At 55.7% G+C, this 14,021-nt stretch overlaps 1 protein-coding gene across 3 annotated transcripts in view; it reads right to left on the bottom strand.

The window, feature by feature from the left end:
• Window positions 1–1,935: 1,935 nt before the first annotated feature.
• Window positions 1,936–14,021, bottom strand: part of BCAS4 (breast carcinoma amplified sequence 4) — a 42,298-nt gene continuing 30,212 nt past the window's right edge. For all 3 annotated transcript variants that reach the window (XM_025039896.1, XM_025039897.1, XM_025039899.1), the window contains one exon: window positions 1,936–2,497. In XM_025039896.1, the coding sequence (XP_024895664.1) occupies window positions 2,375–2,497 (123 nt within the window). In that variant the 3' untranslated portion in view covers window positions 1,936–2,374. The remainder of the gene's footprint in view (window positions 2,498–14,021) is intronic.

Below are 14,021 nucleotides of genomic sequence, written 5' to 3'. Positions count from 1 at the left end.
TCGAGCCAGCAGTCACGGCTTTCACATACGTCACAGGAGGCAAGTCGGGCCCTTGCTTTAAAGGAGATGCCTGTCAGGTTACCTGGCACAAGGACAGCGCCTCCAGAGTTCCAGCAGCTCACCAAGATCAGGAGTTCCTGGCAGGCTCTGTGTGTCAGCCTTCCCTCCCCAAGGTGCCTCCAAGTGTCCCTAAAAGTTCATTGTTTGGCTCTGCAGCTCCCGGGGAACTTGGAATGGCCAGTTCTAGTTCATGGCTCACCTTCTTCCTACAGATGTTCTCTTGGAACCTCACGGACTGGGGGAGGGGGTGGGGTGGGTGGTTAAAAGCATCCGCAGACAGGGAACCCAGAGAGCTAGTTGGCCTTTTGGCAGCCCGCACTCTTTGTGACGTGTTCTTACTCTGAAATTTAAGGGCGGTTCCTACATCACGGTTCTTGAATGCCACTCGTCAGCTGAGAAATGCAGCACAGTCACCCGTTTCCCACCCAGATCCGTCACCGTCGAGTGCCCAGCGAGCTAGACACTGACGCAGGTCATTGCATTTCATCCTCACAGCACCCAACAGGCAGGTGCCTTTAGTCTCTGGATTCTACTGAGGGGGAGGCTGGGCTCAGAGAAGGTAAGCAACTGGCCCAGGGTCACACAGCTGAGGCATAGAGGAGATGATGGGGCCACCCAGGCAGGCTGACCTCAGAGCCTGGAAGCTCTTAGCCTCCGTTCAGTGGGTCTCTATTTTAGGACACTTAAGTCGCTGTGGCTTGATCATATGACATTCCCTTGCACCCCTTCCTGGCACCTGGTTCGGGCTCCGGAAGGAGCCGGAAGCCTGGGCCTCTCCAGCAATCAACATATACTCGGCCTTCCAGAAACTGGCGTCCTCATCACTTGTCTGAAAAATTAACTTTCTATTGAATCTACGCTCTCTCTGAGCAGACTGAGGCCCAGTGAGTATCTAGCTTCCTTCATTAAAAACGGTCCCAATCAATACAACCCAGACATAAGAATTAACGATCCGCAGCTACATGGAACAACAGAGACGCCCCCACCGGCACAGTGTCAGCCAGGAAAGCCGGGGACAAAGACTGCACCCTGCGTGTATGTCCTCCACCCCCTACCCCCTGACCCCAGAGGACAGAAGCCAGCGACACCGTCTGTAACATCTGCACCGTCAGGCGTGGTGTTGGCCTGGGCTGGGGGTCGGGCACTGCCTGGAAGGGAGCCCGAGGGCCTTCTGGGTGCTGACCGTGTTTGTCTGTTGGTCTCTCTATCTGGGGGAGGGACAGGTAAGCAGATGTGTTCAGTTGGTGAAGACTCAGTGAACTATACACTTAGGTGCACCTTTTTGTATGTAAATGAGGCTTCTGTAATTGAATTTATCAAAAAAAAATTTATAAAAAATCTATAAAAGTTTACAAAAATTATTTACCCAGAAAAATGTTGGCTCTTCTTGAAACAGGAGTCCACCTGCTTCTTTTAATTCCAAAAATTGTCCTAAAATTGACAAGACTCAACTTTTGGGTGTTATCACACCTGATTCGTTAGTTAGATTTCCTTGAAATTCGAATGCTGGTCTGCAGTTGGCGGGTGTCTGTTGTGCGTGTGCGTGTGCGTGTGCGTGTGCATGTAATTGTGTCTGTGTGTGTTCGTTCGTTCTTGGCTTGGTGAGGACCGCTGACTTCCAGATAACCCAGGAAACTCCTCTGCATGAGAAGAGACTAAGGCAAACAGGCTCTGAAGACCAGGAAGCCCTAGTGCCCTCTGCATGCCTGCTGGGGATCCAGGGGGTCCAGTGGCACCCCGTGGCAGGCGCAGGCCAGCGGCTTTATCGGGAGCAGATTCCGAGGCCAGGCTTGCCCTCGGAGGACCCTTCAAGGAAACATTTACATAGTGCGAAAAGGAACTGGTCATCCCCCGTTCTCACACCCAGACCACACATGACCTTTGACACCTTTATTGACACGATTCACAGGCCAGTGGGCCCTGGGGTTTGCAGACAAACCAACCAACAATGATGGACCTGGAGCCACACTGCCCGGTGGCAGCCGGAGTCCCCATGATTCCCGTGCAAAGTCCTTCAGAGAGAAAGTCCCCGCTGTCCCTCAGGCACAGTGACTCATCAGACCTGACCGCCTCATCCTAGACCACCAGGTAGGCCAAACGCTGGCGGAAAATGCCTTCTCTGGCTCCTCCCCGAGGCATTGCCATGGTGGGTTCCAACTGCTTCTCCACAGCCCCAGGGTCTCCCACGAAGCAAGGGAGGAAGTTCAGCAAACAAATCAACAACAATCAAAACAAAACAAAACAAAAGGAAACCCAAGCTGCCTGGTGCACAGAGGTTCACTTCTCCATGTCTGCGATGGCAGAGCCGCCATGCTCACAGACGCCGATGGTGGCTGGGGGTCTGGGGCGCTGTCTCCCCGGCATCCACGGGAAAGTAGTCCTCGGTCCTGTACAACGTGGGTAGCTCATATGTCAGGGGTGCCGGCGTAGACAGTTTCTGGAAAGACAGAAAACGAGGTGCCCTATCAGCCATGTGATGCCACTTAGGTTCTGAGACCCAAGAACTCCAGTTGGAGGAATTCATCCTGCAGGGTAGTCACACCTGTGACCAAAGACACGGTGAGGCTCTGGCAGCTCTGCCTGTGACAGCCGGAGCCAGCCCAGCTGAGGAGAGCTGGGCCATCATGTCATCTGTGTCCTGGATGAAGCACTGCGTGGGTAGCAAAAGCAGGCAGAGCCCAGTTCTCACAGAGAATGAGAAAGCAAGGTGCGTCACGTGACCAAGGGCCCATACACCTGCCCAGGTGCAGGCACAGACAGCCCTGCAGGGTCCCCCAGGAGTCTGGGTGCAGGGCCTGCTGCTGGGAAAACCGGTGTGGCTGGGCGGGGGTGGGGGGAGGTGACGGCTGACTGACTGTTCTTTCCCCAAAGACCCATCTGTGCTGCCTGAAGTTTATGCCATGTGTTACTTTTTTTTTTTTTAATCGAACCATTTTAAGAAGTGCTTACTTATTTCTGGCGTGGACTTTGTTGTAGGGGGGCTGGGACGGGGAGAGTTTCCATCAAGCAGCCCTCCCCTGGGACCCTCCAGGTTATAATCACTTGTTGAGAAAAAGCCCGTTTTCCAGAAGACCACCTCCAACCTGGCTGCACACTGGGGTCTCCTGGGAGCATGCCGAATGCTTATGCCCGGACCCCACCCTGAGTCTGATGTCACTGATCAGCGTACTTCTCAGGCGGGTCTCCTGTAGAGCCGGGGCTGACCCCAGTGGCAGCCACTCAGAGGAGGGAGGGTCTGTGGGCTGCGAGGCCACTGCTCCTGGTGGACGCAGCACGGGTGGGCAGGTATGTGGGCTCACAGGGGCACAGAGGGAGGATTCTGTGAACAAGACTGCTGTCCCAGCCATCACGGGACTTGCCATTAGGTGAGGACATAAAGGAACCAACAGGAACCACACCACCATGGGACGAGGGCTATTGGCAGGAGGCACGGACGCCTGGGGAGCCCAGATGAGGCCCGGCTCCTCCTGGAGGGGGCAGGGCTCCAGGCTGCAGACGGGTGTGCGCACGGCGCCCTGTGACATGGCGGGCACTAAAGCCGCTCTGTCTAGAGTCGGCTCCGTGTGTGGACAGGGATGAAGCTGTAAACCAGGGACAGATCACCTGGGCTCTTGGAGGCCGTGCCAAGAATTTTATTCTAAGAGACCAGGGAGCCACTGAGGCTAGTAATTGAAAGAGCGAGTGTGTGTGTATAATTAGATATCTGTTTTATAAAGAGCAGAATAGAGAACAGATTGTGAGGAGGAGGAGGGACCACAGAGGACTCTGGTGCAGGTGTCTCCTACAGGTGAGAGTGGCCAGGTGTAGGGTGGGAGAGGACATATTCTATCTGAGCCCCAAAGTCCTGAACTGTCCCCACACTGAGCCCCTCTGTTACAGAAGGAAACCATCAAAGGATTTCAAATAAGGAAGAATGTGGTCTGGTGCGTAGGGAGCGTGTATCTCCCTGTCACCACCCCACATCTGGACAATCAGGAAGAGCAATTCGCCTCGGCCAAGGGGCTCCCTCACAAAAGGGCAAACAGAACATTCTGTCCACTCAGCCCTCAGTCAGCCCACCGTGGCTCAGACCACTTAGGGCACACTTGGGACACAGGCATTTTCCACCTGTCTCCCTTTCCTGGGCTGCATCCCATTCCCACAGATTGGACACCAGACTTCAATGGCACTGAGACCAGAACACAACTGGGAAATGAGCCACAAGATACACCTCAGAGCCAGGGCAATGCGATCTATGCATGACTGTGGTTTTATGTTATTGTCATCCTGTTTCTCCTGAGAACTGGCCATGGCAGTGCCATCTAGAAAATACAACATGCGAGTAAATTATGACAGTTCAAAGACCAGGTCCCTCATCCTGACTTGGCTTAAGGGCCAAAGAGTATTTTGTGATCCTGACAAGATAGGTTTAGAACCCAGGCAAGGAGGAGGGCCCATGAGGGTCCCCAAAGCTCTGTGACCAGGCCAGGCCGGAGCCAGTGTCCCAGCCCAGCAGTGTGGCCTCTCCTGGGGCTGCTGGGTCTCATCCCAAACCCCTGTTCTTTTTGAAATGGTTCTACCAACAGGCATGAGGTTTTTGCCTTCTCCTTCAAAAAGACAAGACTTCCCCCAAAAGGAGGAAAATCAGTATAATTATGAGGGAAACAAGCAGAAGTAGCCAGAAGAGGATTTTAGCAGCTTTCGATGTGATAGCGTCTTGAGTTCATGCAAAATCTAATGCAGGAAACAGTAGCCTGATTCCTGGTGATGGAGGGAAACATCAGCCCTGCGTTGGGAAAGCAAGGAGAGGGGGTGCGGGGATTGGGGAGCCCAGCCAGATGGCACCGTGGGTCAGTGAAAAGCTGCTGCGTATACATGCAGAGAAGGGAGTTTTCACGAGGGACCCGGGGGCTCAGAGAGCAAGCCATTCCAAACGAGCATGCCCGCGCTTTTCAAAAGGGTCCCCAGCCCGGATGATGGGGGAAAAGGCTGCGGAGGCTGGTGTAGCTCCATCCTGGCCCTGGACCAAGCCTCTGACAACACCGTGGAGCACGTGGAGAAATGTGGGAAAGTGTCTCACAGCTGGTTGGAGCACTGGGCCTGAAGTCGGCCAGGAAGGGGTGGCCTGTGATGAGCCAGGGGGCTCGGAATGCGGCCTCTTCAGCCCCAAACTCTGCTCCTGGAGCGTGAGTGGGTGTGGGGGTGGGCCCGTGCTGCTTCTGCCTGTCTAGCCTCCACCTCCCATTCTGGTACCAGCATCTCGATTTTCCTGTAGGTTCACTTGTGCCAGCTTCCCATCCAGGATGCTCTTCCCACCGCAACCCACCCCACCCCACAGCTGAAGGAGGGCTGAGAGGAGGCCTGAGCCCCCTGAGCAGTGATTGGGCCAGCCGTGAGCATGTGACCCAAGCTGGGCCAATGAGAAACAGCCTTGGGACTCTGCTACTGGGACAGGGAGGTTCCCCCTGCCCAGGTTTCTATGAGTGTGGGCCATGAGCCTGACGGGCCCCTTCTGCCACCACGCCTGGGGGCCTGCCTGAGAAGGACGCCAACACAGGGAAGTGGAGTTGGAAGATGGAGCAAGACAGACACCTAACAACTTACTTTGGGCACCTGAATCCAATTTTGCAGGAGGCTAGCGTCACCCTGGGACTTTTCCTATTTCAGAGCCATGGACTTCTCCTGGCTTAAGCCAAGCTGACTTGCGTCGCTATCACGTGCAACCAGGAGTCCCGCCTAAAACAAATAATAAACCCACAGTGGTGCTAGCAAGTGCTGGGGAAACTGCACTTGAATCAGCAGGTGAGCCTGCAAATAGCCTGGCACCCCAGATTCTGTCAGGAGAACAGAACCACCCCCTAGAGTCTAGGCCCCATCACGGGCACACCAGGATGCCTTGGAAACCCAGGCCTGTTACGCCCATTTTCTCGCGGATTCTCACGGCAACCTGCAGTGAGAGGGGTCATCCGCATGTCAGAGGTAGCAGGAGCCAAGAAACCACGCAGCTGGGGTCCACTCACCCTACAGCTGCCACTGAGATCCCGTCTGGGGGCCGCCAGGTAAACAAGGAAGGGCTCGTGCCCAAGCCTGCAAGTAGGAATATTCCACCTGCTCGGCATAGGTGGGAGACCTGGAAACCTGACACCACAGATCCAGGGCTCTGCCACGCCCCCTACCTCCCACGTCCTTAGTCCCCTCCCCCAGCTCAGAGTCAGCCTTCCTCTGCAAGAGGGACCTCTGGGGTGCTGGGGCTGGCATGCTCCCCCTGGGTCTACCCACACTCCCACACCTACCTCACTTCCCCCCGGACACTCGAGTGCCCGAGCCCACAGCCCACACACCAGATGCACATGTACTTCAAGATTTTTTTTAAATGGAGTTAACTGCAAACATGTAAAAAATCAGGACATTTCCCATGAAAATCAGACTGCCAGCTTCTCTTAGAAAATCAGATGATCTGGCCGCGCTGGGCTCACAGCCCCCAGTGGCCCCCAGGGGCCGAGCTGAGGTGCTGCCCAGGCCCCTTTACCATTTCCATAACCTGCTGCTTCTGGCAGGTGCCTGAGAGTAGGCCCCCCTGATGATGTGCACCCCTAAGCAGCTCCTTTTCTGACAAAGACCCCAAAGGCTGCCGCAGCATGGGTTTCCGGAAAACCCCCCCCAGTCCCCCATAAGTCCTGGCCTGACTTATGTGAACCGCAGCTGCACAGCCCAGATCCTGACTGCTTTCTCTTCGGACCAGAGTCAGCAACCTCGTCCTGTGAAGGGCTAAACAGTAAATATTTTAGGCTTTGCAAGCCCCACGGTCTCTGTCACAACTACTTAACTCTGCCCATGTAGCAAAAAGCAGCCAGAGACAATATGTAAATGAATGGCATGGCTGTGTGCCAATAAAACTTTATTTACAAAGATTGCGGCAGGCCAGATTTGGCTCTAGGCCATAGTTGGCCCCTGAATTAAATCTGTCTTCCTAAACAGAATAAGAACAACACGCCTTTCCTTCTATCTCCCATACAAGTGGGCACCGAGTAATAGGTCGGCGGACACAGGCTGCGGGACTCAGGGCCAGGTCCCCCTTGCTGACCGTCCCCAGGCCTGAGTGCTCCTTCTTGGCTGTCCTTGGGCTATCACTGCAGCCCCCGCCTATCCTCCACCCTCAGAGAAGCAGGCCATACCCCTGGCCCACTCACGGGCCACTTCTGAGGTTCCACGAGGTCAGCCAAAGGGGGTCGGAGGCCCCAGGCTAGCCATGCACAGAAGCTCAGGTGCCCAGAGGCACCTCATCTCCAAGGTCATCTCCAAGGTCATCAGGTGCCTCCAGCCCCAAAGGGTTTGGGGAGGCCCCTCCCACTGAGAAAAACAACAACTAAGCCCATTGAGTCCCAGGTTACACATAGCGTCTCTAACCCGCATAGCACTCCCTTAACATAGGGGCTTCTCATCCTCCAGAGCCTCCCTTTCCTCTCTGTGAAATGGGGATGATACCATCAACTTCACAGAGACTTGCCTGGAACACAGCCACGATGCTGGAGGTACTGCAGCCACCTCGAGACCATGAGGACAAAAGCCACATGCTAAGGAGGGCAGTCCCTGGCCACCTCCTTGAGAAGACCCAGAAGCTCAACTGGCCACCTCCGGATTTCTTGTCACGTGAAGAAAAATCACAAACCCCATTTGGTTAAACCACTTAAATCTGGTCACTGTTACACAGATGAACACAGCCTGACTGGCACGGGCTGCTATAATTTTCGTTGTCACTCCAGTTCACAGCGAGTCATAGTCACAGAGAGTAAGTGCGTGGAGCCAGGACTCAGACCCAGGTTGCTCAGATAATGGCATGATCCCCAAAGGAGCTAAAAACTGCTAGATCTGAGAGCAAGCAGACAGGGCGAGAAGATACAAATCTCAAAATAATTCCAAAAGGCACAAAAGAATTCCAAATAATCTGTGTGTGTACTACCTCTTGAAGGAGCCAGAGCTTAAGCTAAGTGTCCCCCACCACCTTGAGTGGTGGCTGTGCTTGGTGACTTGCTTCCAAAGCAGAGAACGTGGGAAGGGGGTGGGGGGAGCCAGCGCTTCTGCAGCCAGGTGGGCAGAGTTTCGTTGGTGAGACCTCTTGTTGACAGCATGTCCCCTGGATATGATGTCATGAGAAAGGCATTTCACCTCTGTGGTATTCCTCCCCAAAACCCATAACCCCAGTCTGACCACAAGGAAAACATCGGATCAGCCCTACTCAGGGCTATTGTACAAAACACCTAACCGATATTTTCAAAACTGTCAAGGTCATCAAAAACAAGGTAAGTCTGAGGAGCTGTCATAGACCGGAGGTGGCTAGGAGACACGATGACTAAATATAATACGGTTGGTATCCTGGAGGCAATCTTGGAACGGAAAGGAACACTAGAGAAAAACTAGGGAAATCTGAATAAACTGGAGGTAATTAATAGCGATGTATTGCTGTCAGGCCCTTAGCTGTGACAACGCACCCAGTAAAATAAGACATTAACAGTAGGGGAGCCTGGGTGAGGGGTGTACGGGGACTCTCTGTATCATCGTAGCTACTTGTCTCTAACTCTAAAATAAAAACATTGACTGGGTGGGGGAAGGCAAACAAAAGAAACAGCGCTGGCTACCTGCACAGACCAAGCCCCCAGCCTCCCTTCATTCAACCGCAGTGACTGAGTGGTGAGCCCTTCCTGAGCGCTCAGCCCGTGATGGACTTGCAGGCCCACAGCCCACTCATCCTCACAGCCACCGAGAGATGCCCGTGTCCGTAATTCCATTTTGCAGAAAAGGATACTGAGGCTCAGAGAGGCCCTTGCCCAAGATCGCCCAGCTGGGAGCTGGCAGAGCTGCTCCAGGCTCCGTGCTGCCCCAGCTCCAAGCCAGGACACAGGTGGTCCCAGGGCTGAGCCGGGCTGGGGGGTGAGCTGGACCTAGGATGTCCTGGTGGCCAGGAACCAGGATGTCCCTTCAGTATTGGCTTTTCCCTCTTCCAGCCTCCTCAGAGATCGCAAACTGGTGGCCTCTGGTTAGCATCTGGCCCACAGACATGACAGGTTCGGCTGATATAAATTTAAAAATGAGTTAGCTGCCAACATGGAGGTACTGGGATGTTTCAAATAAATATTGAGTTCCTATTTCTCCTGAACAACAGAGCCATCTGGCCACACTGGACCCACATCCCTGCGGGGTACAGAGAGCTGCCCCTCTAGATAGGGCACGTGCTGTCCAGTTTTCCACCGACCCCACCCAGCCTGACTCATTCGTCCACATGACCTGCGGGCATCTGAGCTGGCTCCAGGCTCACATCTCATCGCTCAGACAAGTCTCCATGGGCTATCAAGGAGCCAGATGGAGAAGGCTTTGCTTCCAGTCCCGTGCCCTGGGAGAGAACTGTCAGCCTGGGGCCACCGCCCAAACCAGAGGCTGCTGCCTTTACTCACGGTCTCCTCTGTGCCCACAAGAGCCTAGGAGGCAGGTCCTGCGATGGTGCCCATTTTATGGAAGAGAAAAAGACTGAGAGAGGACAGGGTAGGTCTGTGCCCAGGGCCACACAGCTGGTAAAAAACAGAGCTGGGATTCACACTGGCTCTTCTGAGCTCCTGGCACCTGCCCCGCAGGAGGGGCAGCCCAAGCGACCTTCGCCCTTGGTCCCTTCTCAGTCCCGCTCCAGGGCTTTCTGCACCTCAGGCCACACCTGGCTGCCCGCCCCCCGCCCCCCCCCACCCCTTGTCTCTGCTCCAGGGCCCACTGTCCCCTTGTGTCTGCTCCAGGGCCCACTGTCTTCCAGAATGCTCTGCCAGCTGTGAGCAGAGCCCCTCCCATTCCTCTGTAAGAAGCCCCTGCGTGTCCAGTCCTGCCTGCAGGGCCGGGCTGGCCAGCCTCACTGCGCCTGCACAGTCCCCTTCCTCCCGCAGCCCCTGACCCCTCCTGGGCCCAGCCTCTACCAGCCTAGGGACTACGGAAGCTGGTGGCAGTGGGAGGCTAAGGCCCTGGTGACAGGAGCAGAGATGGAGACTCTTAGAGCAGGCAGCCCTGCCCAGGAGGACCCTAGCAGCCAGGACAAGCTGGTGCAATCTCGGTATAGGTGATGCTGACCCCGGCAGCTGCTCCAGAAGGTTCTTAGATCCCTGTGGATTCTGCTTTTAGCTGGAGGAAAAGCGTTAACATGGAAACCAGCAGAGGAGGAGCCCTGAAAGTTCTGCCAAGATACTGGCTACTAAATCCCAGTTCACACACAGTCAGCGGGGAGAAACGGGACCGCCAGGTATGGGGAGTCATGGCACGGCCCCCTCCGGAACCAGATCTCGCTGGGGGCCCAGCTCCTAACCAGAGTCTGATCTCCCAACCTTGGTCCCTCCTCCCTCCAGCCCCTCTGCCCTCTCAGCCCACCCCCTGGAGTTGGGGTCCTACGCCCCTCCTCTAGCTGATGGTTCGTACTGAGTCATCCTGTTTGAACACGAAGGCACCTGGGCTTTGCTTCTCATCACGGGGCTACTGGTTGTAATGGTCTGATTACAAACAAGATACAAATATGTTTTACATGAATATTTATAATTCAGCACCTGCTACGTTCCAGAGACCCAAACACAAGCCCTGTTACAGAGGCGGAGACTGAGGCTTCCATGGGTTAAGTGAGTCACTGCAGGCCCACCTGCTAACCAGAACCTTTATCCACCCAGGCTGTTCAAATTGGACCCTTCGACTCCCCGCTGCAGCATCCAGCCCGTGCTCAGTCCGTCTGCTAATTCTTCCCCAATACAACTGCCACCATCTGTCCCTCCTCCAGCCGCTGCACGTGCCCTCGATCTCCACACGGCAGCCTGAGGGACTGTCCTAAAAAACAAATCGGATCCTCTGCTAAGCACCTCACGGCAGTGAGAACAAAATCTGACTCCTGGATGTGGCCATCGGGCCCTGTCACCGCGGTCACCAATGGGCAGTCCTCAGGCCAAACCCAGACCACAGATGCGTCCCGCGTGGCCTCTACTAGGCTGAGTTTCTTTACTAGTATTGTCGCTCTTATTTGTTTGGTTGTCTTGTTCTCATATTTTTTCATTAAAGGCCATTTCTTTTTGAAAAATGGATTTCAAGCTTCTCTTTACAAATCTGAAGCCCTGGCACACTGGGCGATGACAAGCCAGCACTGAGCGCCGGCTGCCCTTGGAAGGGAATGTGTGCTCTCGTCTGCGTGTCCCCGGCCATGTCACTCATTTCTGCCACCTGCCTGGCCCCGTAGAGCTGGGAGTTTTTGACCCCAGATCCACACGACCCGGCCTGATCTCCAAACTTGGTCCGTCGCTTCCTGTCACTCACAACCCTCCAGCCCAGAGCCTGGACCTCAGCAGGGTCTGTCCTGACTCGGGACCTTTCTGCCTGCTGTTCCCTCTCAAGGCTTTTCCACCAGGTCTCCTAGTGCTGGTTCTTCCTTCAGACCCTTCTAAGGGACCCCCAGTCATCGATGTCACCTTCCCTCCCTCGCTGCAGCTCTGTAAAGCATATTCCCTTTACCTTTTTCCATGGTTACCACCAGACTCCCCACCAGGCTGAGCTCCACGGGGACAGGGACCATGTCAGTCTTCAGGGCCACAGCCTCGGTGGCAGCCCAAGTCTGGCGCACAGGAGACGCTCAGCCAATGAGACATGGGACAGGAAGGGTCTGGGGCTGGCCTCTCGCCAAGTCAGGCCCAGGAGCCCAAGACCGACGATGACAGTCGTTACCCCCTGATGAGGGCACCTGCATTCCGGCGTCCCTGGCTGGCTCAAGGTCGGCGTCCCCGCCCTGGCCAGGCCTTTGACCCTCTATTGGAGACACGAGGTCACGTTAAAAATAAAGCCCGCACTAAAAGCGGTGCGCTGCCCTGGACGGGAGCCTGCAACAGACAATGGGTGAGACCGAAAACTCTGCGAAACCCAGAGTGCGGAGTCTGGTGACTGTCCCGGACCAGCTGGTGTCTGGGCTTTGACAACCGCGCCGTGGTGACGAGAGGTGACGACCATGGTGGGAAGGGAGTAAGGGACCCAGGGACACTGTACTGTCTTTACAAGTTCTCTGCCCATCTAACGTTATCCGGAACACAAAGGTCATTTAAAAATAAGTAAATAATGCATCTCTACGGCGGCACATACAGAGCGCTGAAGGAACACCACGGATAACGAGGCACTAAAGAAATGTCAGCGTCCTCGACAATAATAAGGGCAGCTGAATCTTATACGACCTCAGTGACTGCTCATGACAATCCTATGCAGAGGATGTGACTGCAAAAGGTTCGGTAGGCTTGGAACTCACTCAAAGCATGACACTTGCAAGTGACGGAGCCGGCTTGGTGGGCGTGTGGCCTGTGTAGTCAGCCACACAGGCCTAACGCTTGGTCCAATGCTCCGCGGTCACTGTCTTGAAAACTTCTTCATACACTTTGACAAAGGGGCCTCGTGTTTTCATCCCGCACCGGGCCCTGCAAAGTCCGTAGCTGCTGGTGACGGCAGAGCTGGACCTCAAACGGGGCCCTGTGTGCTTCCTGGGTGGGAATGCCCCATCCGGCACCATGCCTCAGAAGGGTCACCTGTGGTGGCTCATGGACAGCATGCGGCCAGTGCTCCTGGCTGAGAAAACACCCTGGGGCAAAGCCGGGTGGTGGGAGCAGGCGTGGAATTGGCGGGGAGAGGGGACATCAGCAGGCGGACCAGGCTGGAGCCGCCCCTGACCCTGTCTGGGTGTAGGGCAGGGGAGGCGGGGAGTCTTTCCCAGCACTGGGACAAGCCGGCCACCCACGCCCAGTGGCCTGCTCGGTGCAGCGGCGTCCCTGTCAAATGGAGATGCTCCACCTCGCCACGGAGGCACGGTTCTGCCCAGGTACCCTGCTGCCAGTGTCCCACCTCCAGATGTGTCCTCGAGCCCACAGCGGCAGCTGCCTAAGGTCCAGCAGCTGGCTACTGTCACAGCGGAGCTGTACGTTTCTCACTCTGATGCTGGTTATCAACAGACTGACTCCTCAGAGGTTTCGTGGGCTGGCCGCAAAGGCGGTTGGTTCCACAAAAGAGTTGAAAATAGCACCCATTAGCTCTGGGAAGCAGAAGGCAAACACAGGCACAATGGACCATTTCGTCGGGGTCCCTAATGGGGGCAGCTGTTCTCCATTAAATAAACAAGCCATTAAGGCAAAAACAGAGGCATCTATCAGAACCACAGGTGATAAGGCGCTGCCTACAGACCCGCCCCACGCTGCTGCCCAGCCGAGGGGAAGAGCCTTCCGCTGGGCTGGGCAGCCATCTCCTGACCGCTAAAGGGACCTGCTTCAGGGGCAAGGCCCAGACTGGCACCTGTGCCCCTTCTCCCCATTCCAGGTGTCCAGGTGGCCTTGGACGCCTCTTCTTGGACACAGGTGTCCTCAGAGCTCCCATCTGGGATCCGCCAGGCCCGGCCTTCTCCACCGTGTGACCTCCAGGCTGGCCTATGAGTCTCCGACGGTCACTGTCACCACAATGATTTGATCCCCACGGCCTTGTCCTTCACCAGAGGCCCCGGGCGCTTGTCTCAGACACCCTTTCACAAGAACTTCCTTCATGTGCTGTCCTGGTCCTATGGGGACATTTTATCCCTCGGGCTCCTGAGAGTCGATGGGATGGTTTTCGACCGTCTGAAGAGTCGCGAGAGGGAAGAGGGGGAGCTGGAGAGGGCACGGCGGGGGCGGGGGCGGAGGGCGAAGAGAAGCAGAGGGAGGGGAAGGAGGGGCGGGCGGACGGACGGATGGACGGACGGACGGAGGGAGGCGGGACGGACGGGGCCAGAGAACAAAACGAGGTGGGGGGAACGTGGGAACAAGACGAGGGGCGCTCAGAGAGAGGACAGAGATGGGGATGAGGGGGGACGTGGGGAAGAGAGAGGGGGAACGGAAATGGACGGATGAGGAGGGAAAACCGAGGAAATGAGAGAGAACGGGAAGAAAGGGCCGAGCGGCTCCGACATATAAACGGGA

Source organism: Pteropus alecto, unplaced genomic scaffold, assembly GCF_000325575.1.
Source record: "Pteropus alecto unplaced genomic scaffold, ASM32557v1 scaffold45, whole genome shotgun sequence".
Classification (NCBI taxonomy): Eukaryota; Metazoa; Chordata; class Mammalia; order Chiroptera; family Pteropodidae; genus Pteropus; species Pteropus alecto.
This window is presented reverse-complemented; position numbering and strand designations above follow the sequence as displayed.